Here is a 27035-nt window from a genome sequence, read left to right on the forward strand (position 1 = left end):
CCTTGGAATCTTGTGGTTTTCTGAGATGAAACAGGAGCTGGCTAATTTCATTTGAATCTGACATTTAAGCTTAGCAGGCACTAGGAAATTCAATTAAAAGGGTCATCCAAACCAAAGGCAGCCTGCCACTTTATTGGACTGTAATATCCACTCATATTCTAAAGATCTTGAATGCTTCGGCCAAATGAAAGACCTTGCATTGTCCTGGTTGATTACAAATGACTGTGATCCTTTTTGGCATCCCAGCTGTTGCTGTAGCTCATTCTGCAGGGTTATATTACAATAGGACGCAGAGTAAGTGCTCCGGCAGTAATCAGAAATCAGCAAGCGGCAGTCGTAATTCAGCCCGTTATGATTCTGCAGAGTAATTTCATTTCAATCCTCTTGCTTCTGGTTGCTCGGGTGATTTCATAAGAGTCATGCTTTAGTTTCCTGCCATAAAAACACCTCTTGTCTTATGCAGACAAAGATACATTTTACAAAGTCCTAGCTGAAGTGTGTTAGATTTAGCGTTTCCTCGACTTTTCACCTCTCCTGTTCCGTTATTTTCATATCTGTTCTTGCAGTGGGTCCAGATAAAATATTGAAGTGTTCTTGATGAGGTTTTGATAACCTCATATTTTTTCTTTGATAAAGCGAAGCCTCCAAAGTTAATGTGTGTCCGCCCGATGGAACGCCGCTCACCGGCCGCGCATGCATAATTGATCGCGAGTGATTTTGGGCCGCTTGCTGACTAACGTTTGATTCTCTCCGGGGTGAGAAATGATAGCGGAGCCTGTGCGACCATCCATCAGCAGGCCAGACTACATCACCTGATGATATACCGCACGCCACGTTTCTGCCTCCATCACCCCCGGCCTCCGCCCGGTGACCGCAGGGCCCGACGGTGGAGGCTCTCTGCCACTCTGGCCAGCATTAAGACATCAGAGATCTAACATTTATACAGACAGACTTTGTTACCTTATAGTTTGAATGACCCATGGAACACATTTCATAATAGTGATTCGGTTTTCCCCCCGTGCAAGTTCTAGTAAGATGTGCAATCTGTATGGTTATTGGGTGGACTCGACTTTGCAGACCCTCTGGTAAAACCTACGATTTTAAAACTTTGTTTTATTTGTTTTACCAAGCTGGATTTTACTGTTTGACTGATGGTTAAAATGCTCCAGTCTACACAGTGAATCCAGGACCTTATTATCACTGCAGTTAAACAGTTGTTGTTACTGTGGGAAGTTCTGACCCGGAGGCCCATGATTCAGATATATCTGGGTTCAAGGATGGATGCGTCAGGACTCACTCACACATCTCACTGTCTAGCTTCCTCTTGGAAATGGTTGTACTGGAGACCCAGGAGACCCAGCAGAACCCTGGAGAACCAGGAGTCAGGATTCCTGAAACAAAGACGAAGCTTTGTTTCTGTTGTTCTGTTGGCTGTGCTCTTGAAGGGCGTGGTTGTGCCCCAGACCTTTCATCAGTTCCACTCGCCTTGAAAAGAGACTGCTGGGCTGCCCGCAGGGCCTGGGATATCTGCTGCTAGCTGTTTACCTCCTCGTTGAATAACAACGGTCGGCTTAGCCTGTGGACGGGGCTGCAGGTCAGAGCCTCGGGGAGAGAACATGTCTGCATGTTTACGCACCGAACGAGCCGGGAACGACCGCACTGCACCTGAAGAAGAACGAGATCACACAACGTGTCTTTGGATTACACCTCACCTGGAGTCCTGCAGTCGTGGAGGAGCTGATGACTTCATGGGCACTGACCCCCCACAACTCCCACCCCTTTAAGGGTTATTTTAGCTCCTCTTTTTGCTCCCTCATACTTTCCCCTCCTGCCGGGATCCTCTCAGCAGGAGAGCAGGGGCGACTACATCCAAAGCAAACTCCGCACGCTGCGCCTCGGCCACCGGCCATCGCCGCTCACCGTCGCCGTGTCCGAACACTTCAAACATGGCAGCCGCTTCCTCATCATCTTCCAATGAGAAGCAACAGACGTGGCAAGATTGCACAAATTTACCGTAACTGCCCTCGTAACGTCTAATGTTTTCTTTCCTGTTTTTTTTTCTCTTTCATTTCAGTTTACAGCATACATGTTAGAAAGGCAGTCACGACTTAGTCTGTGGTTTCCTTTTATGAGGTCACTGGAATTAGGCAAACTGCTTGGGTTGCACAATGGTGATTGTTTATTTACGGTCAATGTCATCTCATTTAGACCAAATTAACTCAAATATGTGTGCCGCCTGGTCTTGTTTATAGTGAACCGATTGGCCCCTACGTCTCAGAAACATATCTTCTCCATCTCAACCCTGCGTGCCGTTTCGTTCTCCTGCTTTTCTGGGTAAAATGGGAGAGGGGGAGATTCCGTGGTGGTCTGCGATAAGACTGTTGTGCGATAAGCCCTTCTCTGTTATTTGACATGGGCCGCGAACCCCAGCGAGATCCCTCCTGAACACTCCATGAACTCCTCAAGTCAAGTGAAGTTCAGGGTTACAGGTGAGGAGGTCGCAGCTGTTGGACGGGCACTGGACCGGAGACGAACCTGGCTCAGCCCGCGCGGACCTCCACGTTCTCGCCTTTGCTCATATTTTGCTACGTTTATTTCTTACGCACAGACGCCGTTCGCCGATGTTTTATTCGAAAGCCGCCGGTGACGAGGCGAGAACAGGTTCCTGCGCTGCGCCGCTTTATGAATAGCAGCTGATTCCGCCTGCCAGTCCTCAGCTCTGAGAGCAACACGCTGTCATTTGCAGACAAAGCGAATAGCTCCAGCTCTTTCACAGAACTTGGCACCAGAGCTTCAGTACTGAGAAACTAAATGGGAGCCTCATCTCCTTTGGGAGAATCTTAACAGCTGTCATGCGATCATTTTTAGAGTTCTTTCTTTCTTTTTTTATACCACATTCTTATACACTCTTATTAGGGCTTTTTTAGATCATTTGTTTATGTAAATGATTCTGTGCTTAGATCATAGCTAGCTGCTGTCCTGTAGCTCAGTATTACAGGGCAACAAAAGGAGATGGATCACCCCGTGACTGCTGTCTTGGCCAGAGAAAATGTTTGGTTGCTTTGGGTCCCTGTGTCTTCTGGCCCCATTATCCATGCGAGAAGGAAAACAGATTTAATATGGGAGTTATTGCATTGTAAATCCTCCAGTAAAGAACTGCAAAATAGCATGTGAGAAACCTCAGACTATTTAGATTTTACAACAAAGATGTTTCTGTGTTATGTCCTCTAATTGTTTTTCTCTTTGCGTGTGCGTGTGTGTGTGTGTGTGTGTGTCGCAGGTCGGATCTTGGACCTGAAAACAGGGACAGTGAAGAAGGAGGGTCAGCAGTCCTCTATGAGGATGTGTATGGGCTCCAGACGCTCCTTCATCTGCAGAATGAGGTACGATTCAGAGCCTAGACAGGTGACATGCATCCAGAAAGTTCCCTGCACCTAGAAGGGCACGTAGAGAAAATGCCAGCAACCCCGGGGTTGTGTGTTCGGTTCCCAGAGTGAATGTGTAGCACCATCCTGATAAATATGTAACCTGCTCGTTTTCGCCCAGATTTAGTCATTTTAAGACGATCCCTACCCACGAACTGGCTAGCTAGCTCTCCCGTTTTACAACACCTATCAAGCACAGAGGGTACAGCAGTCCCACACCTCCTCCAGGAGGAAAGCAAAGTGCCACATCTCCTCAGCCCACACCCTGCGGGGGGTGGCGGACCACACTCAGGGGCAGGCGCTAACTGCCCTCATCAGCACAAATGAGTACATGGGCCGCCATGGTTGGCTTGTGTCACTGTGATTGATAGCCCCTCCCCCACCCAGAAAGCAGTGGTCATTGTTTTTCTCCCTCTGTCTAAGCACAGATGGCAGGAGCATCATAGGGGCCCAAACCAGCCAACTCTCGAGGACCGAGCGAACACTTTTCTCATAGAACCCCAAGGAGCCATGCTAATCGTGTTTATCAGGACCTGAATCTGGCGTCTTAGAACAATTAGTACTGCAAGAATCTAGTCTGCAGACCAGAGTTTGAATAAATAGGTAATTTGAATAAATAGGAAATTTGAATAATGAATATAAATGTTAGTGGTAACCTTGGTAACCTAAGTCTGAGAGTTTTTCTTTGTTGCCATGGCATTTGTACACCTTTCATTTGAGAAGCTTCCAAGTAAAACAATGTAAAATGAAACTTCACTTGGAATTCCCTGGGGGGGAATGTTCACCTCAGTTAAACCGTGTGTGACCCTTGGTGTTTTTCTGAGAAGTAGGACAAACAGAAATGCTTGTCTGCATTTCTCAGCCATGAGGCTATGAGGCTTCTTCTCGCAAAGACCCAAATGAGAACCAAATGAGGTTGTTTGTCTTCCTTCTGCTTTCATATGGTAAAAATCTGGGGTGGAATTCCTTCACCACCCACACAAATGCTGGAGAAGTGCTTCCTTGATGACTGCGAGACTCCTTCGAGAAATTACTGCCTTTCTATTTTTAGGTGCCAAGGCACGTGTTTCCTGAGCTTGTTTTGAAGGTCCGCGTGGGCCTGCATTGTGACGTCTGGGGGCTGAAGTTTGGGACATCGCGTGTGTTTAGGTTCCCTGCGTTCATTTCTGTGTGCCTCAGCACAAACGATCCCTTCCAGTGGCGTCGGTCAGGAATGTGCGTACGTCTGAAGTTTCGATTTTACGGCCCTTTTCTGAAACCGAAACATTGTGGCCTCAAGGTTGGCGGCGTCGTTTAGTGTGTGTGTATGTGTGTGTGTGTGTGTGTGTGTGTGTGTGTGTGTGTGCATGTGCTTGCGTGCGTGTGTATATGTGCGTGCATGTGTGTGTGTGTGAATGGGAAGTGGGATCATTCAGAACATGTTCATCATTCTTCTGAGATGTTAAAAACAAAGTCCATTATGAAATCAATTATGCTTTACCTTTCATTTCGATATGATGACTAAGCTTGGGGGAATGAAGGACCATCTTTATTATTTTTCCACCTCATCTCGTGTATCAGAGAAACACGCATCCTTCACATCAGCTCCAAGCCCGGGGCAAAAGAAACTCTACCTTGCCAGATCCGATGGAACTGATTTTGGCGAAGGGATTTATGCCTCCGCGGCGTAAATGATCCTCGTCTGTGAATTATTATGAGGTTCAAGAACATGACAGACGCTCAGCTATAGGCTGAGGAGCTGGAAGTTCATCAGCGCACTGGGCCAAGTTACCGTGGTGACATCAACGCGGGCTTCGCCTCCTGTCACGGTTGCCGCGCATTCCAGCGTTGCTGAGTGGATGTGACACTTTGCTGATTGCTGGACTCTCTGGAGCCCCCTGCTGGACGACCTAGCTGCAGTGTTTAAATTCACGTTTGAAAGCGAGCCCAGATTTCAGTGTTGAAGCTAAGAGCGAGTTTTATAAGCCAAGTTTGTGATGTCTTCCCTCACAGCTGACATGGATTTGAAGTGGCAATCAATCGCGTCAGTCTACCGACTTTTGAACGTTGAAGAAGAATGAGTCGTATTAATGGATTAATGATTTTTGTTTTTTGCCTTTTATTCTCCTCAGGTGTGGCAGCGCCCCACTGGACCACATCTCCCTCAACCGCCTGTCCAACATGAGGAAGAGATACAGGCAAGAACACACACACACACACACACACACATACATACACACACATATACACACACACACTCACACACACCACACACACTCACACACACCACACACACACACACAAACACACACACATTCACACACACATACAAACACACACACTTGCACACACATACACACACACACAAACTATTGCAGCAACACATCATCAGTAGGGTAAAACTAACCTGTCTCACACACACACACACACACACACACACACACACACACACACCTACACACACCCACATGTACACACATGCACACGCACGCACACACTTGCATACACACACACACCCACATACACACACACATGTGCATGCACACACACTCACACACACACCAGCGTACACACACACACCAACGTACACACATGCACGTACACATGCACATACACACATGCATGCACGCACACACACACAAACACAGACGTGTGGTTGAACTTTTTCCCTTTCATCCATTTCAACTATGTTTCACTGTAGTATCTGCTATAATAAAGCACACATATTCTAAATAAAACACATTCATTATGAAGATTCAGGCCAAGGGTAAACTAAATCATGATTCAGTAAACATATTTACAGTTTCTTGCAGTCACTAAGACCCAATTTCTAAAACTATACATCTCACACTTTTAGAAAAACCCTTCATCCAAAACACTTCATCCAACACTCTTGCCAAAATTTTATTTTTACATTAAAATTCTACTCACAAATATCAGATGAACAGCATTTCCTATATGACAACTACACACTGATGTACAAATGGAAAACACTCTACACTACTTCACTCCACTGCTACTGCTGTGTGATTTTTGAGTATTCAGTGTGTAATCTGCTGTAAACATCTGTCATAATACTCACATATACATATTTATTCACACATATACAGGTCATTTATGCATCTTCAGTAAATATACACCGTAAAGTAAAACACAATTACAAGATAAATGTTTTTTAGTATATACTATAATACACAGATCTCACATGTAGTATATACTGTAATACACAGATAAGAACACATGCTGTATATACTATAATACACAGATCACACATGTAGTATATACTGTAATACACAGATAACACATGTAGTATATACTGTAATACACAGTTAACACATGTAGTATATTCTGTAATACACAGATAACACATATAGTATATACTGTAATACACAGATAACACATATAGTATATACTGTAATACACAGATAAGAACACATGCTGTATATACTGTAATACACAGAAGATCACATGCTGTATATACTATAATACACAGATAACAAAAGCCAAAAAAGGCTTGTAACTTCAACATACAAAATTAGGGTCCATCTCGTCTCATATTTGGTTCTGGATACAAGATCTCAGCCGGGTTTCCATCCAAACCTTTCGAAAAAATAATGCGCAATTTCCAAGTTTCGGCAGAAATAAATGCGAATTAAGCCTTGTTTCCATTCACTACAGTTATGCGAATAAACTTTAGATCACGTGAGAGGACGCCAAACAATACTGGTTTTACGTCCATCTGGCAGTTACGCATTTTTGCACTTTGAGGTTTTGAAACATTTTTTTCTTTTTCTTTTCTATACATGGAGAAGTTAAATTCAATTTTTGCTCTCTCCAGAACTGTTTTTGTATGCATTTGCCATCTTTACATCGCGATCATGTACAGAACCACATGACTTGAGGCATGATACGTCATCGTTTATGCGAAAAACCATTTTCCATCCAGTTTTTCCGAATTTAGGCGATGCGATAGTCTAACTTTTCCACCTCCTCCTAGCGTAAAAATCTTTTTGCGATATTTGGGGCTTTTTTCGAATTTTGGTCTTTTTCCATCCAGCTTTTTGCATGCGCATTTTCAAAATGCGCAAAAACTCGGTGGATGGAAAACCCTCTATTGACATCACAGCCAATGTCCTCTCTGGCCAGACAGCGGGGGAATCATCTTCTGGAGTGACGTATCCACCCGTGTCATGCTCCTCCATCAATGTCACCACACACTTCCTCCATCTCCTGGATAACGGATGTGTGATGGTGGGGTTGGCGACCACCTCCACTCAGAAAAGAACGTAGTAGCACTGAAGAATGGAGAGTTTGTGGAGGTGAAGCCCAACAAATCGTGTGTGTTCAGTGGAGCAGTTTTGCACTTGAGCAGCCCGGTGGAGACAACAACGGACCTGGACTGATGTGGTCCATCGCCATAGTGATGGAGAATGAGTGTGCTCTGTGTTGAGGAAGGAGATTAAGTGGGACACCATTGTGATGTTGCTGCCATGCAGCCCAGGGACTCTGGCAATGGCACCGTGTCCTATGATGTTCATTACAGCACTGCATGACTATGAAATCTGCTACAGTGTAGTGGTACAGATTGGGCTGGATCCTTTGCTTCCAGCAAACTCAACCCATGGTTGACCACATGGTCAATGAAAGTGGCTCTGGTCTCATCTATTATGGTTGCTCATCCACTTTTTCTCGTCCTCACTCTCGTCTCATCTCGTATTGGACTCCGTTGTTGTGCAAACCAAGATATGCAACTTGTGGTCTCTTTAAAGGACTGATTACTAAAGATTTGTAAAAATGAGCTAGCAGTGTTTTTACATGTGGGGGCTGGGTTTGGATAATTGGTAGGTAGGTGTGACAGTTGCATGGCAAAATGCCATGCCAAAAAAAAAAACTTCTAGTTTGCAGTTTTGAATGTCAAATGTAGGGCACTGTGTTTAAAGTTTTGCAAAAAGTGTGTTTTAGAATTGCTAAATGAGTGTAAGGCAGAGAATGTGCTTCAGTTTTAGTGCACCAGGACAGTAGGTAGGCTACATGAGTTAGTGGTTCCCAGACTTGTTTATGGGTCTTAGCAACTTCAGAAAACTGTACGTACATTAAATGAAATTTGTACTCATGTCCAAGCATCAGTAATACCCAAACAATGGCACTGCTCCTTACGTGTGAAGAGTACTCCTCTAAACACGGCCTTCCCCCTAAAGGTTGTGAGTGTGTCAAAAAAATGACATTTTATAGTTAATTTTAAAGTTATAAAAATAATGTATTAAGAGGTTTAGGTGTACTGTTTCGTCCAGAATGCATAGCACAGTGGTTCCCAAAGCGGGGGGCGCGCCCCCTAGGTGGGGCGCGGAGCTATTGCAGGGGGGCGCGGAGCTTGGAAGTAAAACATGTGTCAATATGGGGGTGTGTGTGTAGGGGGGGGGCGCAAAAATATTGTTATCTACTAAAGGGGGGCACGGCAGAAAAAGTTTGGAAACCACTGGCATAGCAACTGTAGTGGTGTCGCTAAGCGACCTGCCATTTCTAACGAAATATCTGAACAGCAATAGTAACTTAGAAAGGGATCCAGCTTATTGTGTCATCTGCTTCATGATGTGACAGTCACACAGATCCAGATGAAACCATTTACTCTGCACACTGCGTCTCTGTTCCATGGCAGTAATATAGATGTCCATATTTGTCCACACTGATCCACATTCGTGTATTATTCTGTATGTGCACAACTGGTGCAGAAACTGGTGCACAAACACATCCGAGCCTCTTTTCACTGTTCCTTTCTCCAACGCATGGGTTCCCCTCGTCCGCAGACATCACACCAACCCCCCCCCCCCCCCCCCCCCCCCCCTCCAATAAACACACGAGTCTCATCTCAGACAGATCACTGTTTCACCTCTCCACTTTCAGTTGTCCCTGGAGACCCATGGGTATATTTTTCCGGGCAGTTCTGACAGCGTGAGGTCTTCACACGGCGGGTTTCCAAAATGGGACCATTAACCTCCTTGCGTTCGGGCCGTCTGTGTGCCAATGCCGCAAGTCACGGAGGCAACTTCCTCTGAAAGCCTTCGCCCGGATTCTCTGAGCCACGCCCCCCAGGCCCCACAATCCTTTTAGGTTCCACAGACCGGTGCAGTTTTGCTCCACAATGGCTTGAAGCTGTAATCAAGATGCTTTTCAGGATAAATGAGATGTAAAGTAGGTTGTATGTCCACATTATTTCAGTTAAGATGTGTATCAGTAGTCCTTCCATGGGGAGAGTTGGGGCCATATTTTGAAGTTCAAGTCAAGGACGACGTCTCCGCGTATGAAGCTGCTGCTAGCTGACTTTGCTTTGGTATAATCGATATCCTGCCATGTCAACGGCCTTTCGCACCTCGACTCCTCCCTAACTAACAATCTGACATTCTGGGTAATCCTTCAGTGAACTTGAGAGTTTGTAACGTGTGCTGTGTGCTGTGTGTTGTGTTCAGGAACGGTCTGGGCCCATCTAAAGAAGGGGAAGCACAGTATTCAGTGGTGCACTGCACTGGGTATATCAAAGCTTGGCCCCCGGCAGGTATTTAAACACACACACACACACACACAAACACACACACACATGTCTTCAAGGTGTTTGCCGAACAGGTCCTTTATGCATATATGTGCCTTTAAATTGGTTAGAAGGAAATATGTTGTGTTGGAAATAAATGTCCAGGATGTATCTTTGTAAACACGGTCCTATTCTTTCTAAATTAGTTAGTATCTTATTAAAATCTTAAAATAGAAATCAGATTTTTTTTTTGGCAGAGCCGTGTGGAAACACAAATCCGATCTTTTGAAATGAGTTACTTTTTTGTAAGTGGATTCATGGCCATGCGATTTGAACGAGAATGGTCAGATCGGGATTTGTGGGTCTTTCATCCACGCCCGTGCGTTTAGCGGTTAGTGCTTTCGCTGTCAAAACAGCAGTAGGAGGGCGAAGGCGTGAGGTGGCCGCTTGGCTTTTGTTGCCTTCTTGGGCCGATTGTGTCGGCTACAGCGGACGGACTGCTGAGCTACACTCTCATTTAGCCCGTGTCACACTGACATCTGTGACCACCGATTTCTGTGACTGTAGACCACATTACCTTGCTCTTAAACTGCTTACCTACGCTTCCATATGTTATTTACTTAACGGTTTTGCGCATTTTACTGTAAGGAAATATAAACAGTGATTGATTACCCAAGTGCAGTTTTCACAATATGAAACCCCGCTGTGCCTTCAGAATTAATGAAGCGCCCGTCAAAATGTTTTTTATGTGTTTTGTCATCCTCCCACATTCATTCCCACAAAGGAATTTATGTACTTATGTTTTTTATGTCAGGTATTAGCGGAGGGTATCTGGTATCAGGTCACACAGCCCTCAGAAACCACAACCTAAAAACATTTTGATTGGTGTTTTATGGCAGTACAGTGGGGTCACATATTCTAATGACAGAAATGGTGATCTGTGTGCTGCTGGCTCTACAGTCACATAATTCGGTGGTCACAGATTTCGGGTGTAGCACAAGGCGTCTCACAAAAATGATGGGTGGTGGTGGTGAAGCAGGGGCCGAACACTCATCCACCTTACAGGCTACTCGAACGCAGATCCAATCTGAGCAGAATTATAAACGTCAACGCAGATCCGATCTTATTAACAAGGAAAACCCACTGAACGTAAGTACACAGACTGCAGGTTGGATACCTCTCACAGGAAGGGACCTGCGCCAAGCGTTTCGTTAACACTCGCTAACGTGCCAACGGTAGATTACTTTCGGACTCGGCAAGGTGCATTTGAGCAGAGGTGAGTCGTCGCCAGAACAGCCGGCCCGCGCCAGATGGTGCCACGTCTCATTGCTATTCAGACCCTGATAATCGTCGGAAGCCAGCCAGGGGCAGAACACTTTTGATGTTTACCCTTTATGAATGTTATTGGTCTGAGCGGTTCCGGGCCGCTTGCACGCTGTCACCCAAAGAGGCGAACGGCCAATTGCAGATAAAACAACGCAGACGTTTGTTTATGAACTCAATCTGTTTATAATTTTTTTGTGGGTGTGTGTGTGTGCGCGTGCACGCTCGGTCTGTTCAGTATGCCAAATGTGCGGTCTGTTCTAGAACGTTTGTTTGTCGTTTTGGGTCTTGCGGCTTTTGACTGCTCGAAGCCAGACACTTTGTTACAGACATTTCTATCCTCACTGCAGTCATTTAAAGAAGGGGATATATTTTCCTGCTCGGACCATCCCTAACATGTTTGGCTTCTTTTACTGGGTTCCTGTCTTAGTCCTTTTTTCAGTAGCTATAAACAATTCAGAGATTTTGTCAAACAACTTCACTAAGTCTTTAAACTCACTGCTGGTGTTGCAGTCTGTCTGGACGGCTCTGTGCCAGTGTTTCATCAGCAACTCAGAACAAATTATACTCTAATCACAGGCCTTGTACATCACCCTGTATCTGTCAGCGTAACTGACACAAGACTTCCGTTCCAAATGGCGTCCCGACCTCCATCCGAATTGACGGGAATATATATGGGGGAAGGACATCAGCCTCTTTTGTCATTCACCAGGATTCGCAGAGAGCCACATGTAAATTCTCTATTTTAAGGCACTGAAATGCCACATAACTCTCCAGAAGTGCCCACCCCCCAACCCCACCCCCCCGGTGCAGACGTGTTCTACTATCCATGTTTTTGTTGAACTGAGGTCTGTTATGCATCCTTAAATTCCTGGATAATTAAGAAAAGGTAGTCACAATAGGAAGCAGATGGTATTCAGCAAAACAATAAAAACTGTGCTTTCGATTTGAATGGCTGAAGCAGGAATGCAAATAGAAAGAATTCAGTTGCTTTAAGCATTTTTGCAACCAGCGACCATATAAATGACAATTTATAGGTAGTGGTGTTCATATAACTGAGTATGTGTGTGAGACATAAACGAGACACTTCTGTCCTCCGTCTGAATTTCATTGTCTCAAACCCTCTCGCAGGTATGACAATCCCTGAGGAAGACACAGAGGCAGGCCAGACCAGCAAATACTGCCTGGTGGCAATTGGACGGCTGCAAGTATGTAGAGACTGTGTGTGTGTGTGTGTGTGTGTGTGTGTGTGTGTGTGTGTGTGTGTGTGTGTGTGTGTGCCTAGAAATGTCTAGAAACACATTCACATTGAGGTATCAGTTACAACATTAGAATCACCTGCCTTCATACGCATGTGTGAACTTTGTTCCTGCATTAGACTGATGGGTGAATATGGATTCCTTTCATCTTTTCTGGGTTTCACCTTTACATCTGTAGTGTATTCTCTCAGCGCGTCTGGTTACACCCATTGGATGATTGCATAATTCACCTTCACATGTAAACCATGTTGTGTGCTGGTGCAAACAACATAAACAGCATCAGAACAGCAACTGTCTGAACAGAAATATCTGTAAAGGTGTTTTTTGAAGTCCCTTATAAAAGTATTTTTTTACTTTGTGTTTTTTAACAAAATGGGTTTTCTGTCTTACTCTCAGGTGACCAGTTCTCCGGTTTCCATGGATATGAACGGACTCTCTGTGCCGACAGAATTTCTGTCCCGCCACAACTCAGATGGCATCATCACCTTTGTGGACCCCCGCTGCATCAACGTGATTGGCTACCAGCCTCAGGTGGGGTGATCTCATTGGTCGTTATAATAACTCTCTGAACTAAGCACATTTGCTTTTTACCTAAGCCAATTTGGAGGTCCTGACACTTGTCAGGATTTGAGGAGCCAATAACATCTGGGTCCTTCATCCACTTCAAGCAGAAATACCTCCTTTTAAGAAGCTTTGGACTTCCTCTCAGAATCCTGTTAATCACTTAACAAGGGACATGATGGCACAAATGCTTTATGTTGCTTTTTCTGTCATTTATAATGAAACACACTCCAGTTAAACCACAGCAAATGTCATCTTAACCCTTTGGGGCATGTAAGTTACTGAGGACAGACTGCCGGATCCACCACGTTCCTGTTGGACCTTACCAGAGCCAAAGTTTACTTTTACTTACAGATTTATTTAATTCTCCTCTATCCAAATATTTAACATCTAGGGTATTGGACACTCAGCCTCCAGGTTCAGGTTTCTGGAACAGGGTTCACAGCTTCTGGGAGCTTCATACTAAAGTTGGTTTGACACTTCCATGTAACTAAAATCTGTATGGACACACTTCTTTGAAGAGAGTCTAAGGTTTGATCTGATGTCTGATCTTTGTGTTCTCATGTATTTTTATGAAGGGAACTTATATCCTTTTATTTATTTATTTTTAAAAAATTCCTGAAGACACTGAATTTTATATTCATGTAAACCCTAATAAACAAAGTTAAGAAAAATATCTGTTTAATGTCTAATCCCAATACTCTAAAAATCAGTTTTAGTCTGTTTAGTCTGTAAAGATTGTATCAGACGTGCTTTCTTCTTTGCAATACAAAAAATTGTAAGTGCAGTTAAGGGTAGACATGAAACAGATGATATCCTTAGCAAATATACGTTTGAGCCGTTCTGTTTGAAAAACTGACTTATGAAGTATGAAATCACTTTATTAATTCATTTGTTAATGACCCTTCAGTTGTCGAATGTCATAAATATCTATCTTGTCTATTGTATTGTCTGTTACTGTCTAGGACTTGCTTTGGACTTTCAATCTCCCCTTAGCTCTTCTTTCTAGGACCTTCTATTTAAAACTGGTGACACCGTATATCTCTTTTCTTCCAGGACCTGCTTGGTAAGGACATTCTGGAGTTTTGCCATCCGGAAGACCAGAGTCACCTGAGAGAAAGTTTTCAGCAGGTGGGTCATCGCCTCGCCCCTCAGAGACCCTCCCCCGCAAACCATTCAGTCCCATAAGCTCAGCGTCGCTACCTCTCGCTAGCTCTTGCTAGCTCTTGCTAGCTCTCGCTAGCTCTTAGCTAGTTGCTCCTTGGGTCGGTTTTGCACTCTGCTCGCGCATCCAATGCCCGTATCAGCAGAACAGAGCGATGCGATGGGGGAACCTGTGCTGTTGGGTCTCTCTTCAACATCAGTTATGATGCCAAGAGCCCTCCCATGCGAGGCGTGGTCCTGCTCCGCCTCTCCAACTGATCACCCCAGCCGTCCATGGGCTTCACCGGGCCCAGAGTGGGATGAATGTCAGGGGCTCCTGGCGGTGACTTGGGAGGGGTGGAGAGGTGGGGGTGGTTGTATGGAACAGCAAGTGGAGTGACTGCTATGTCATTGAGAATGCCCAATCACACCATGACTGAAAGATTCCATATGCCCTGTCTCTTCCTGGTTTTTTTTTTTTTACATCTCTCATTAGCAATCTCTCTCTCTCTCTCTCTCTCTCTCTCTCTCTCTCTCCCTCTCTTTCTCTCTCTCTCTCTCTCTCTCTCCCTCAAGGTGCTAATTAAACCTTCACAGTTTGTCACACGCTCACCTTGATCTGTTTTCTTCTCCTTCAGCGCTGCTTTGTTAGCTTCATTACGTCTTACCTTTCTTCTCCTCGCTCCTCTCCTGCGTGACGGGGGCTGGCGGGGTGTGTGTTGCATCTGCCTTTTTCTCAGACTGTTGTGGACTCATCTCGGTCCACACAGCACGAGCGGCGTGTGAAAGTCATATTTGTTCTGGTCTTCTGAAATGGACAAACTCATCACGAGATGTCCACATTAGTGGGTGGTGCTTGTTTCTTTGGTCTGTAGTTAATGGGGACCAGCTCCCTCTTAGAAACGCCTGGCCTTCCACAGGCCCTCAGAGAGGCCTTCTTCCTACTCAGGCTTCCAGCTGGAACTGGCCACATGACATGTAGAGGTTTGTGGATCTACTGTCTTCACCGGACTATTCTGCTAAAGACTAGAAAGGCTAACGTTAATTTGCCCCGCGGCAAATGTAGCTCTTCGAAACCCGAGACCGCACGTGTGCACGAGAATGCGCTCCCCTCCATCAGCTACGTGCACCTACTCCAGAAGCTCAACGCATGCATAAAGTACTTAGATTATGACACCAACTCAAACATGAGCTGACAGTTAAACGACGAATTCTTCAACACATGCCAAGATGGGGGAGATGACATGCTTTTCTTGGCCTGGAGTGTCAAATTGAGGCCTGACACCTCTTACGGGTTGATGTTAAAGACGTTCCGCATACTCCAAAGATATGAAATGGCTGAGGATTTAAAGACTTGAGTAAGCTCTCCCCTGGGTCACCTCATGTATTAAACAGACACTCCTTTCCCTGCACACCAGAAAAAAAAGAAGACGTTTCACAGATAAAGATCAAAAAAAGTCGAACTCCATCAACATGTCAGTGTTCTCAGGAATTTTCGAAGAGCTCTTGGTTCAGTTCTAGTTTGAATTCCAGGGTCCTGTCATTAGAAGACAAAGGAGAGGGGCCCCACTGTGTTCCCAAACACCACCCCCTGGAAGAGGGACCAGAGAAAAGGATGTTTAGCTTGTTTGGAACAGGAATCTCACTCCATGTCCACTTCCCAGGACGGTGGCTCGGAGACCCTCCTTCTTGTTGGACTCTTTGTTTACACACAAGAGGGTCAGAGGTGTGGCGGGCTGTCCGCTTCAAGGAGCTTGTCCGTGAGAAGCTTTGTTTTGACAGAGAGGACTTATTTTTGCCTCTTTTGCTCCTCTGCTCAGGCGTGGATGGAAAATTCTGTTCTCCTCTTAAAAAAAATCTCTTATAGGACAACTGGGACACACAGGCCTCTCTGAAATTCGAGGTGTCGCTATAACAGAACACAGAGGTCAGACGATGTTGTAATGTTGAATGTAGGGTGACAGTAATCCACTTGTGCATGTGGTATGCTACTGCAGCCTGCCCCTGAAGACGGTTACGGAAAATGGACGTTACATAAGAGTGCGTATGTGTAGTGTGTGTGTTTGTGTGTGTGTCCATGTTTGATCAAGCTCTGCTGTAACGATGAATATTACATGGACGGTTTGTTTTGCTTTCTGTTAAAAGGGTTCCTGTTTGCATGCCCCTGTTCCCATAAGCCCTTGCAGTATAGCGTGTTGTCCTTCTTGACCAGGTTGTGAAGCTCAAGGGCCAGGTGCTGTCCGTCATGTACCGCTTCCGGATGAAGAACCGTGAGTGGATGCTGATCAGAACCAGCAGCTTCACCTTCCAGAACCCGTACTCGGACGAGATCGAGTATATCATCTGCACCAACACCAATGTCAAGTACGTCTGACCTTATTGTCCTTACCATGGCTTTTCACAGTCTGTCTGTCTGTCTCCCACTCTTGGCTGTACACAGGTGTTTTCCCTAATGTGCTCTATTATGTGCACACATGCATGTGCACTCTCCTGCAGTCTTGTGCACTCTCCTGCAGTCTTGTGCACTCTCCTGCAATCTTGTGCACACTCCTGCAGTCTTGTGCACTCTCCTGCAGTCTTGTGCACTCTCATTCCCTCTTTTCATCAAGTGCATTTTTCCTTCACTCATGTGCATGCACTCTCCCTCAATCTTGCTTACACTCTCTCTCCCTCCCTCTCTCTCTTGTGCACTCTCTGTCCCTCACTCCCTCTCTCTTGTGCACTCTCTTCCTCACCTCACTCTCTCTCTCTTGTGCACTCTCTCTCCCTCACTCTCTCTCTTGTGCACTCTCTGTCCCTCACTCCCTCTCTCTTGTGCACTCTCTTCCTCACCTCACTCTCTCTCTCTCTTGTGCACTCTCTCTCCTTCACTCTCTCTCTTGTTCACTCTCTGTCCCTCACTCCCTCTCTCTTGTGCACTCCCTCACTCATTCCCCCTTTCAGCCCTTCCAAATGTCCCCTCCCTACTGACAGCTTGATCATACCACAGCGCCTTGTTTTGAAACCAAATCTTCGCTGCTCCTCCTGAACGCAATAACGAGGCTGTTTCATACCACCAGGCCGCCCAAACATCCTCGTCCTCTGTGGCCGATATTTCTGGAAGCTTTTTTTTTTCTCCGTAGTTAATGCAGCTGTGCCGCACGCCCACGTTCACAGGGCGCCGTCCCTGCAGTAATAACATTTACCTGAGCTGGATGGAGAGGCCAGCTGAAGGAGCTACAGCAGCACGGAGCTCCACCCACAGCTGTTTGTTTTGGTCCCTCTGGCGCCCCCTTTGGGGGGTTCCTTGACCCTTTCAGCTCTGACCACCCGTCCTCTTGTTATGTCCCCAAGAGAGCACTTATAAACAAACATCCAAAAAAACAAACACATAGTTGAACTTAATGGGCCATAAAGAAGAAAATCTAAGAAAGTATGTGTGCGTGAGGTTTTATTGTTTTGGTTTATATCTTATATATTTTATTATTATGTTTTGTTTCTGTTTTGTTTTTGTAGGGGGTGTTGGGGGGGGGGGGGGGGGGTGTTGCTTCCTCTCAGGGAGAGACTAGATACTCTTCACCCAGCAGTAGAGTGTTTGTCAGGGGGTGCGTACTGTGGCGGCTGCTGACCCACAGGGGTCAGAGGCCCCGTCCCCCCGCGTTACTGAAGCGTTAGCGACTTTACCGGAAGCAGGGGCCACCTCCACTGACTCAACTCCTACTGACTCTGACAGCTCGGGCCAAACAAAACCCCTACAATTCACCAACATGGAGGGATTTCCGGATCCCGATGGCCGGCTGCGAGCGAGGTGTGTGTGTGTGTGTGTGTGTGTGTGTGTGTGTGTGTGTGTGTGTGTGTGTGTGTGTGTGTGTGTGTGTGTGTGTCTTGGCTGTAAAGATGTGTGGGTGGGTGTGTGTGCACCCGTGGCTGAAATAAGGGATCATATGCATTTCTCCAATTCCATACCTTTCTAGATTGGCATTGAAAATGTAAAATTCCCATCTTTGGCTTTTTGTCAGTGTTTTTTTGCTATTTCTCTGAACTTCATGACTAAACCCAAGCCCTCCTGGACTGTTCTGTAAACAGATACTTTTGTAACCACCTGGTGACATGCTGCGTTTAACTGATGGATTAGACAGTTATAATGTCCTACAAATGTATTTTTGTTTTCTGAGTCCTCTCCAGTGTTTTGAAACTGGCCCGTGCTTTTGCAGAGTCATTCAAGTCTATGTGTCAGCCCTGAAAGGGCTGACCGTGACCATGTGACCAGCTACAGATGAGGGGAAATGACTCTTTTGACCTTAATTGCCCTCGGCTGCGTCCTGTTTACTCTGTGATGATGTGGAAACGAGGAGTTTGGTGGTGCACAGTTAGGTGGGTGTCTTTGGCTGGCTGGGAGTGAGAGAGGGGTCAAGCATAAGGGCAAAGTTCATCCTCTGGGCCTTTCGTGCCCCCGAAAGTGTGGCTAGGTGGCCCAGTTTTACTGTGGTGTCGTGGCAGCCGGCGTGCCAGACGACCCGGGAGGGGGGGTGGCAGCCAGGGCTCCTACCATCAAAGACACACGCAGAGACGGAGGAAGAGTGGCTGGACCGACAGGCCGCCAACAGTGGCAGCGATTACCACGAGCCGCTGTTAATCACGTCGACGCGCTGACAGTCGCGTGCGCATGGAAGACAGACGGTCTGCTCTGAAGCCTCGTGCCTGGCAGAGAGACAGGCACCTGGCAGAGAGACAGAACGCTGACAGTGAGGAGAGACACGTCCATATAGCAGAGTGCACCAGCAGCAGGCAGTCAGACCGCTTGCACGCTTTTGCGGGGGGATTGTGATCGTTGCCAGCTCAGTTCTGTTTTATTGGGGCTCAAATATACAGTGAAAATATGCTTGGAAACCCATCGCTTTACTTTGAGCATTTCTACTCCACTCCACACACAAAAGGTTTTCTGTTTGTGGTGTGGGGCTACTCTGAACTTTTCTTTGATCAACTCGGCAAAAAACGAATGGATTGTCAGAATGGATTGGCTGCAGGTAGAAGCAACAATAAAGCCAGAAATGGCTGTGGGTATTGAGGAGTGCAGGGGAGATGAAAGTTAGACCTGGGCCTGCGGTAGAGGCAGGAAGGGGCTGGGGTGTAGAGGCAGGCTGGGTCTGTAGTGTGGAGGCAGGAAGGGGCTGGGGTGTAGAGGCAGGCTGGGTCTGTAGTGTGGAGGCAGGCTGGGTCTGTGGGGTAGAGGCAGGCTGGGTCTGTAGTGTGGAGGCAGGCTGGGTCTGTGGGGTAGAGGCAGGCTGGGTCTGTAGTGTGGAGGCAGGCTGGGTCTGTGGGGTAGAGGCAGGCTGGGTCTGTAGTGTAGAGGCAGGCTGGGTCTGTGGGGTAGAGGCAGGCTGGGTCTGTGGGGTAGAGGCAGGCTGGGTCTGTGAGGTAGAGGCAGGCTGGGTCTGTGGGGTAGAGGCAGGCTGGGTCTGTAGTGTGGAGGCAGGCTGGGTCTGTGGGGTAGAGGCAGGCTGGGTCTGTAGTGTAGACGCAAGCTGAGTCTGTAGTGTAGAGGCAGGCTGGGGAAAGATTGAGCTCTAGTAATAACTGACATCCAGCCTCATACTGTGACCTGTTTACTGTCTCTCTGCAGGCATCTGCAGTGCATACACATATATAGAGACACCAGACTGTCCTGCTCTTAGCACTCTCTCTCTCTCTCTCTCTCTCTCTCTCTCTCTCTCTCTCTCTCTCTCTCTATCTTTCTGTCTCTCTCTTTGTCTCTCTCTGTCTGTCTCTGTGTCTCTATCTCTCTCTCTCTCTTTCTGTCTCTCTCTTTGTCTCTCTCTGTGTCTGTCTCTCTCTCTCTCACTCTCTCTCTCTCTCTGTAACCACACATACCCAACAGTAAACACACAAAAGCACAAATTCCTCCCCCCTTAAATATTTCCATAACAACCTTATCGTCTCCGTCGTGTGTCAAAATATAGCCACCTTATGAAGTCTCGCTCTGGCGTCAGCATCATGCCACGCCACACATCTTCGGACCAGCTGTCCGTCCTGGCAGCGCGATTCACGGCAGCCGCCCGCATGTTAACACGGCGTTATGAACTCCTGTGTCCCCATGCTGAGATGAAAACACATGGGCGATCACATGGCCCTTTCTCAGACCCAGAGATCACAGAGTTCCTTCAGAGGAGAGACAGGAGGAAAGGTTGGGTTCCTGTGGAAACTTGGACATGTGTGGATGTTTGTACTCTTTCTCTCTCTCTATCTCTCTCTCTCTCTCTCTCTCCCATTTTTCCTTTTCTTTATTTCTCCTCCTGAGGTTCAGATGAGGTTCAAATGTTCAGCGTCCTGGGTTCTGTCCATCCCATTCCAGTGTTGGTCCAGGTGCCCCAGCAGGTTCCAAGCTCTTCTACCTCGTTCTCTTCTTCTGGTGTGTGTGTGTGTGTGTGTGTGTGTGTGTGTGTGTGTATGTGTGTGTGTGCGCGCACTTGCATGCATTATAATAGTTTTATGTTTGTGTCCATGTGTGTCTTCAGAGGCAGTTTAGAACCACTGCTTGACATGAGGTTTTGGAAACGCTGCTCTTTTCCGATGTTTTTAATATTCTGCTTGTGTTTTTTTTTTTCAAGCCCTTTCATTACACTTTGGGTTCGATCTGAAGTGTCATAAAAGCTCACACATTCACTCAGTGTTTGTGTATATTTTGTGTACGTTTGTCTGCTTCTAGTTTGAAGTGGAATTTTTCAGTTTGAGAGTAAACAGCTGCAGGCTTACTTCAAGGAACCATTGTTTTTCTTTAGACAGATGAACAAATGGCTTGAATCCAAAAACTATGCAAAACTTAAAAGAACAAAAACATTTTAATTATTTTTCATTTAGACTTTCTCGAAGCAAGTTTTCCAGAATGTTCCGGGGCTATGGAGTTGAGGCAGGGTGAGCGTAGCCCTGTTTGTCTGAGATAAATAGGATCACACCTCACTTTTCTTCCTGAATGTAAGGTTATCCCATCACAGCACGGTGTTGTGCTGTACTCTCCTTCTAGATGAGAAACGCCGCCCTGTTTCCTGTACAAACAAGACACTTCAGGGGATCTCAGCAGAGATTGAAAAAAAAAACGTTTGCTTTTTTTCAATTACAGGAATAAGACTGAAACATGGTGGACAGAGGTTTGTTTATTCCACATAACCATTGGATTAGACGCATGTTGTTTTTTCGTTACGTAACCGTGTCATTATTTGTACGACTCCCGGATCGTCTCCGAAGGGGACGCATCAGATTTCACCTCAGGCACTCCGCGTTTCACCTCAGACGCACCACGCACTGCATTTCACCTCAGACGCACCCTCCTGCCCCGACAGCCAGCCTGAGCCCCGGCCGACAGACGGAGCAGACGGGAGCCAAACGGCAGACCGGTCTCTCCGTGCGGCCGGTCTGTTGAGGCCAGATGTGTGTTGATCTGCCCAGACATGCTACTGATTCCCGAATCGTTTGTTGGATGAGCATAAATAAAAGGGGCCACACATCCAGGGTGAATTCAATATCGATTTTGTGTGGAAAATGTATGTGAGGCAACCCTACCGGAATGCAGCCCTGTTGGAATACATTTAGCTTATGTCAGCCTGAATCCTGACATTGTACTGTGTGTAATTAGTAATTACATAATGAACTTTCAGTATTAATGCAGACAGATGTGGGCGAGCAATCCTAACGGGTGATTGGCCGACATTGTTCCATGGCGCGAGTTAGACAGCGAACCAGTGAGTGCATACTAATTACGATCTTCATTAAGGGTCGGCAAAGAGTTCAAGGGCAAAGTGTTTAAGCACGCTGCCAGTTTCAGTCAGCCACAATGGCCAACAGCTCCAGTATCTTGGCAGATGCTTGTCTGAGGTTTTCTTTCCCATGTGGCGGGGTGTTTTGTTGTGGATGTCTTCATCGTACAGAGGTGCTGATAGTCGGTTCAAGAAGAGTGTCCAGGCCTGGAAGTTCAGTGATTCTCCTGGGCCTCCACTGAATTTTTCAGCAGCTGGGAGTTCTGAAAGCCAAAGGCCCACAAGCCATGGGCGGCTTAAATGTGTGTGTGTGTGTGTGTGTGTGTGTGTGTGTGTGTGTGTGTGTGTGTGTGTGTGTGTGTGTGTGTGTGTGTGTGCCTGCCTGCCTGTGTCAGTAAGTCCTCTCTAATCTATAGTGAAGTGACAAGCTCGAAGAATTTCCAATCACGTTTGGTACTGTTGATGGAAGGAAACCTTCAGCGTTCCTGGCACCACTGCTTGGGGTCTTCCCACACTCCTGTCACAACAGGCGGAGTTCCTGTCAGGCTGCACACGCATTACATCAGGGCGAGGTTTTGAGCTCAAAGTGAGCACACTCCAGATCGCAGTGCTGAACAGCTCACTCGGCAATACAAACACTCCTGCTTGTTTTCATCCAAAATTAAATATATGTCAAAATATGGGGCAAGCTCTGATCCTTCTAGACCAGCAGCCATGTTCACACTCCCTCAGCACCTAATCACCTGTGGCTACTGTGGAGTTTCTGATTTGAAAACCTGGTTGGAAAGGGCGCATGTTGGGTAAGGTGAAGTAAACCGCTGCGATCTGGCATGAGGCACAAGGCCAAAATTATGTACCTGCTTCTTGCATCGTAGATGTGGGATACAGAATTATACACTCATATGCTCAAGTGATGTCTTGGCATAATGGTGACAGGCTTTACAGAACATTTTCAGCTCTAGTGTGTGTGTGTGTGGGTGGGTGTGTGTGTGTGTGGGTGGGTGTGTGTGTGTGTGTGTGTGTGTGTGGGTGGGTGGGTGTGAAAAAGAGTGTAAATCCGCCATCAAACCAACTAATTATATGTATTCACAGAAGTGATTTCCATTGTTACGGTGCATTACAAGCAAAGACATTATTTGCAGTTATTAGTGCACATTTGCATTCTTTACTTTTATATTCCAGGTCGATGAAAAGCAAAATACTGCTTAATATAAAGACACAGAGTGGGGGAGGGGTTATCAGATCTGGTGTTTTTTGCTTGATGTGGTGTCTAATGGTGGTGTTTAATGGTGGTGTCGGATGGTGGTGTCTAATGATGGTGTTTAATGGAGTTGTTGGGTGGTGGTGTCTAATGATGGTGTTTAATGGTGGTGTTGGTTGGTGGTGTCTAATGATGGTGTTTAATGGAGTTGTTGGGTGGTGGTGTCTAATGATGGTGTTTAATGGTGGTGTTGGTTGGTGGTGTCTAATGATGGTTTTTAATGGTGTTGGGTGGTGGTGTCTAATGATGGTTTTAAATTGTGTTGTTGGTTGGTGGTGTCTGATGGTTTTTAATGGTGGTGTTGGGTGGTGGTGTCTAATGATGGTTTTTAATGGTGTTGTTGGGGGGTGGTGTCTAATGATGATGTTTAAGGGTGTTGTTGGGTCGTGGTGTCTAATGATGATATTTAAGGTTGGTGGTGTCTAATCATGGTGTTTAAGGGTGGTGTTGAGTGGTGGTGTCTATTGATGATGTTTCAGGGTGGTGGTGTCTAATCATGGTGTTTAATGGTGTTGTTGGGTGGTGGTGTCTATTGATGATGTTTAATGGTGGCCTGTGCATGACATGCACTCCACCAATGTAAACTACATCCTTCATGTGATCTTATGTTGCTGAAGTTGTAAAGTAGTATCTATTAATGCTATACTCGTGTGTGTGTGTGTGTGTGTGTGTGTGTGTGTGTGTGTGTGTGTGTGTGTGTGTGTGTGTGTGACTGTAGGCAACTCCAGCAACAGCAGCAGGCTGAACTTGAGGTTCATCAGCGGGACGGTTTGACGGCGTACGATCTGTCACAGGTACATATACACAAGAACCATGATCTGACACTGTTAGGTACACCCACACACACACGCACATATACACACAAAATATACGCACATACCATAGTGGAGTTCTCCTGGCCTCCAGAAAGCAGTTATCGGAGTGTTATTTTACACTCAGTAAATACACTGTACACAATTTCAAGTCATTTTAGTTTGTATTTCCGTTCTTTAAAAATACAGACAGCTGCTAAAGCCCCCCGCACACAGCGAGCAACTAGCTGAGCAAACGGTTACGCGTGCCCGTTTGCTCAGCTAGTTGCTCGCCGTGTGCGGACGCTTGAGACAGAATTCTGTGCCTCTTGAGCCTGTGAGACATTTATCTAACGTGTTTGATATTTTCTGGCACGCGTGCCCGAAATCTCACCGTGTGCGCTCGGCTGAGCAATTTGGCTCAGCAACTTTTCGTCACCAGCCAATTGGAAGCTCGCTTGGCGTCACATGACACTTCGGCGTTTACGCCGTTAACGGCCATCACTAATCAAAAGTAAAGAAAGAAGTTGAACAGATAATAAATGAGATATAAGATAAATGTCTCACAGGCTCAAGAGGCAGAGAATTCTGTCTCAAGCGTCCGCACACGGCGAGCAACTAGCTGAGCAAACGGGCACGCGTGACCGTTTGCTCAGCTAGTTGCTCGCTGTGTGCGGGGGGCTTTAGATAAATGTCTGTCTCACAGGCAAAAGAGGCAGAGAATTCTGTCTCAAGTGTCCGCACACGGCGAGCAACTAGCTGAGCAAACGGGCACGCGTGACCGTTTGCTCAGCTAGTTGCTCGCTGTGTGCGGGGGGCTTAACATGCTACTTCCAAAGATTCCACTGCTCAGTTAAATGTCCTGTTTCCATGGAATCATGCAGCGCATTTTCAAGAGCCAATTGGGATACAGCTGATATGTTCAGCACATCCAACTACCAGCCTGCAGCTTCCATCTGTGCCCGTTTCAAGATTAGGCCCAATAACATGATGGAGTGAGAGTGAATTAGCGGTACAGGTACAGGACCTCCCGGGACACGCAGGGATCAGGTGTGCTGCTGAGTCAGTCCTCAACTTACCATGGAGCCAGATCACGACAGCAAGTTAACAGCGTGAAATACATTTAAGGTTTAACAACAAAATAAACCCATTAACCTTCGTTGACGGTCGCCGCACGATTGCTAAGATGTTTACTGTAATTGTTTCTGAGATTTCTGGATTCGGTTCGTGCAGGCTTTATGCAGTGTCGGTAGTCTGTGTTGAGGTTTTCTTTCTTGCACACATACTGAAAAGACAAGATCTACCACCTCCCATCCCCCCAACACACACACACACACATACACACACACACACACACACACACACACACACACACACACACACACACACACACACACACACACACACACACACACAAAACAAGCAAGTGGATGCACACAGGCCGAACACACCGGAGTTCATGCATTTTTCAGTTTTACAAATTCCATCTTGGTTTAGGGTGGGGGAGGCCAGTCTTCCAGCGTGTCCTCACCCCCTGTTGTGGGACGGCTGATATTTCAAACGACTACGCCACATCCTGACAAAAACGGCTGAATCTGATAATAGTGTGATCTCATTTGAATACCACCCATGTCACGGAGAGCCATCTCGGTTTCTAGTAGGCAGCCTTCCCAGAAACGCCACCCACTTGCAGGGTTTTGCTCCCGGCCGTGTTCAGAGCACCCTGCTGAAGTCGCCTTACCCACACACGGCACAGAGGATTCAGTTTAATTTGAAACACACCCCAGGGCTGCCTGTTCAGCTAGACATCCCCTGGCTCCGCTCACCAAAGCCAGGGCATTGCTGGGTGGTGAAGTCAGGGTGTATTGGGGTGGTGGTCGGGCGGAGCTGTGTGTGGTGGGAGGGGTGTTGTCATGTGGAGGAGCAGTCCCAGGATGCTTTTAACGGACTTTTTTTGGAGTCATAAGTTACGTGCTTATAATCACTTTGTTGCTGCTGAATTAATTGTAACAATCTCGTCTCTGAGGATTCACAGTGCTGGGCCGCTCAGGTGTACGCAGGTAACGTGTGATCTCGAGGCTTGCAGTTAGCACTCGCCGTGATCCCACACCCAAACCTAGTTCTTAAAAGCAACTGGTGACTAGTTCTGTAACGTTTTCAGTGCAGGTTGATGGTGAGCGATGTTTATGTAGGGTAGCTTCATTCTCACTGTCCTTATACCAGCAGCATAACAGCTAGCAACAGCTTCATATACCCACAATGCCTAATTAATATGAGACGTAGCGAAACTGAAGGCAAAGCGAGACAAATACAATAATCAACCAAGCCAGACCGGAAGACGAGGTACATGTACACAGGCTCATTAGGGGGAAACAAGACACAGGTGAAGACAGCAATGAGCCGCCCACAAGAACAAAACATCGGAGACGAAACAGAAACAATGCAAAATCACATGGCAGGGGCACCATGGGACCCACAATTTCCCACTCGTAGAAAATAATACTATTTTGCTTATTAATTAAGGTGAACCTGGTCACGTAGACTAGGAAAGATCATGCATTGCTCCAAGAGAAATTGAGTAACATTGAAGACCTTCACCCCCTGTATTGATGGTTTAAAGTGGGTCTACGAAATGCATTAAAAATGATTCCAAAGAGTTCTGGCTATGCACTAATGACTGCATGGTGGATGGGGCGTTCTCCTTGCGCTGTGAAGGTTTCATGGTGTCCGTACCTGTCCCGTCTGGCCAGCAGGTGCCCGTGGGCGGAGTGCACGAGACCAGCAAGAGCATCGACAAAACAGAGACGCTGTTCTCGCAGGAGAGGGACCCGCGCTTCAGCGACATGTACACGGGCATCTCCGGCCGTACGTGGCACCACACCGCTCACCTCCAAGCATGCAAGATTTTCAAGTACACTCATTACAGGGGCATTCTGGGAGATTTGGAACCACCCTCTTGTCCTCCAAAGCGTAAAAGGCGGCGGGTGTCTTTCACATGCTCTTTTTCACTTGCTTTTTATTCTTTCATGTGCTCTCTCTC

At 46.5% G+C, this 27035-nt stretch overlaps 1 protein-coding gene across 6 annotated transcripts in view; it reads left to right on the forward strand.

Moving 5' to 3' along the window:
• arnt2 (aryl-hydrocarbon receptor nuclear translocator 2) overlaps positions 1 to 27035 on the forward strand; it is a 57339-nt gene that overhangs the window by 15113 nt on the left and 15191 nt on the right. For 4 of the 6 annotated variants that reach the window (XM_077023017.1, XM_077023015.1, XM_077023020.1 and 1 more), the window contains 9 exons: positions 3281 to 3383; positions 5537 to 5602; positions 9869 to 9954; positions 12382 to 12458; positions 12906 to 13040; positions 14127 to 14201; positions 16426 to 16577; positions 23923 to 23998; positions 26746 to 26860. In XM_077023017.1, coding sequence (XP_076879132.1) covers positions 3281 to 3383; positions 5537 to 5602; positions 9869 to 9954; positions 12382 to 12458; positions 12906 to 13040; positions 14127 to 14201; positions 16426 to 16577; positions 23923 to 23998; positions 26746 to 26860 — 885 coding nt within the window. The remainder of the gene's footprint in view (positions 1 to 3280; positions 3384 to 5536; positions 5603 to 9868; positions 9955 to 12381; positions 12459 to 12905; positions 13041 to 14126; positions 14202 to 16425; positions 16578 to 23922; positions 23999 to 26745; positions 26861 to 27035) is intronic. The other 2 variants (XM_077023016.1, XM_077023019.1) reach the window with 1 other exon arrangement.

This window comes from Brachyhypopomus gauderio, chromosome 12 (assembly GCF_052324685.1).
Source record: "Brachyhypopomus gauderio isolate BG-103 chromosome 12, BGAUD_0.2, whole genome shotgun sequence".
NCBI classification, from domain to species: domain Eukaryota; kingdom Metazoa; phylum Chordata; class Actinopteri; order Gymnotiformes; family Hypopomidae; genus Brachyhypopomus; species Brachyhypopomus gauderio.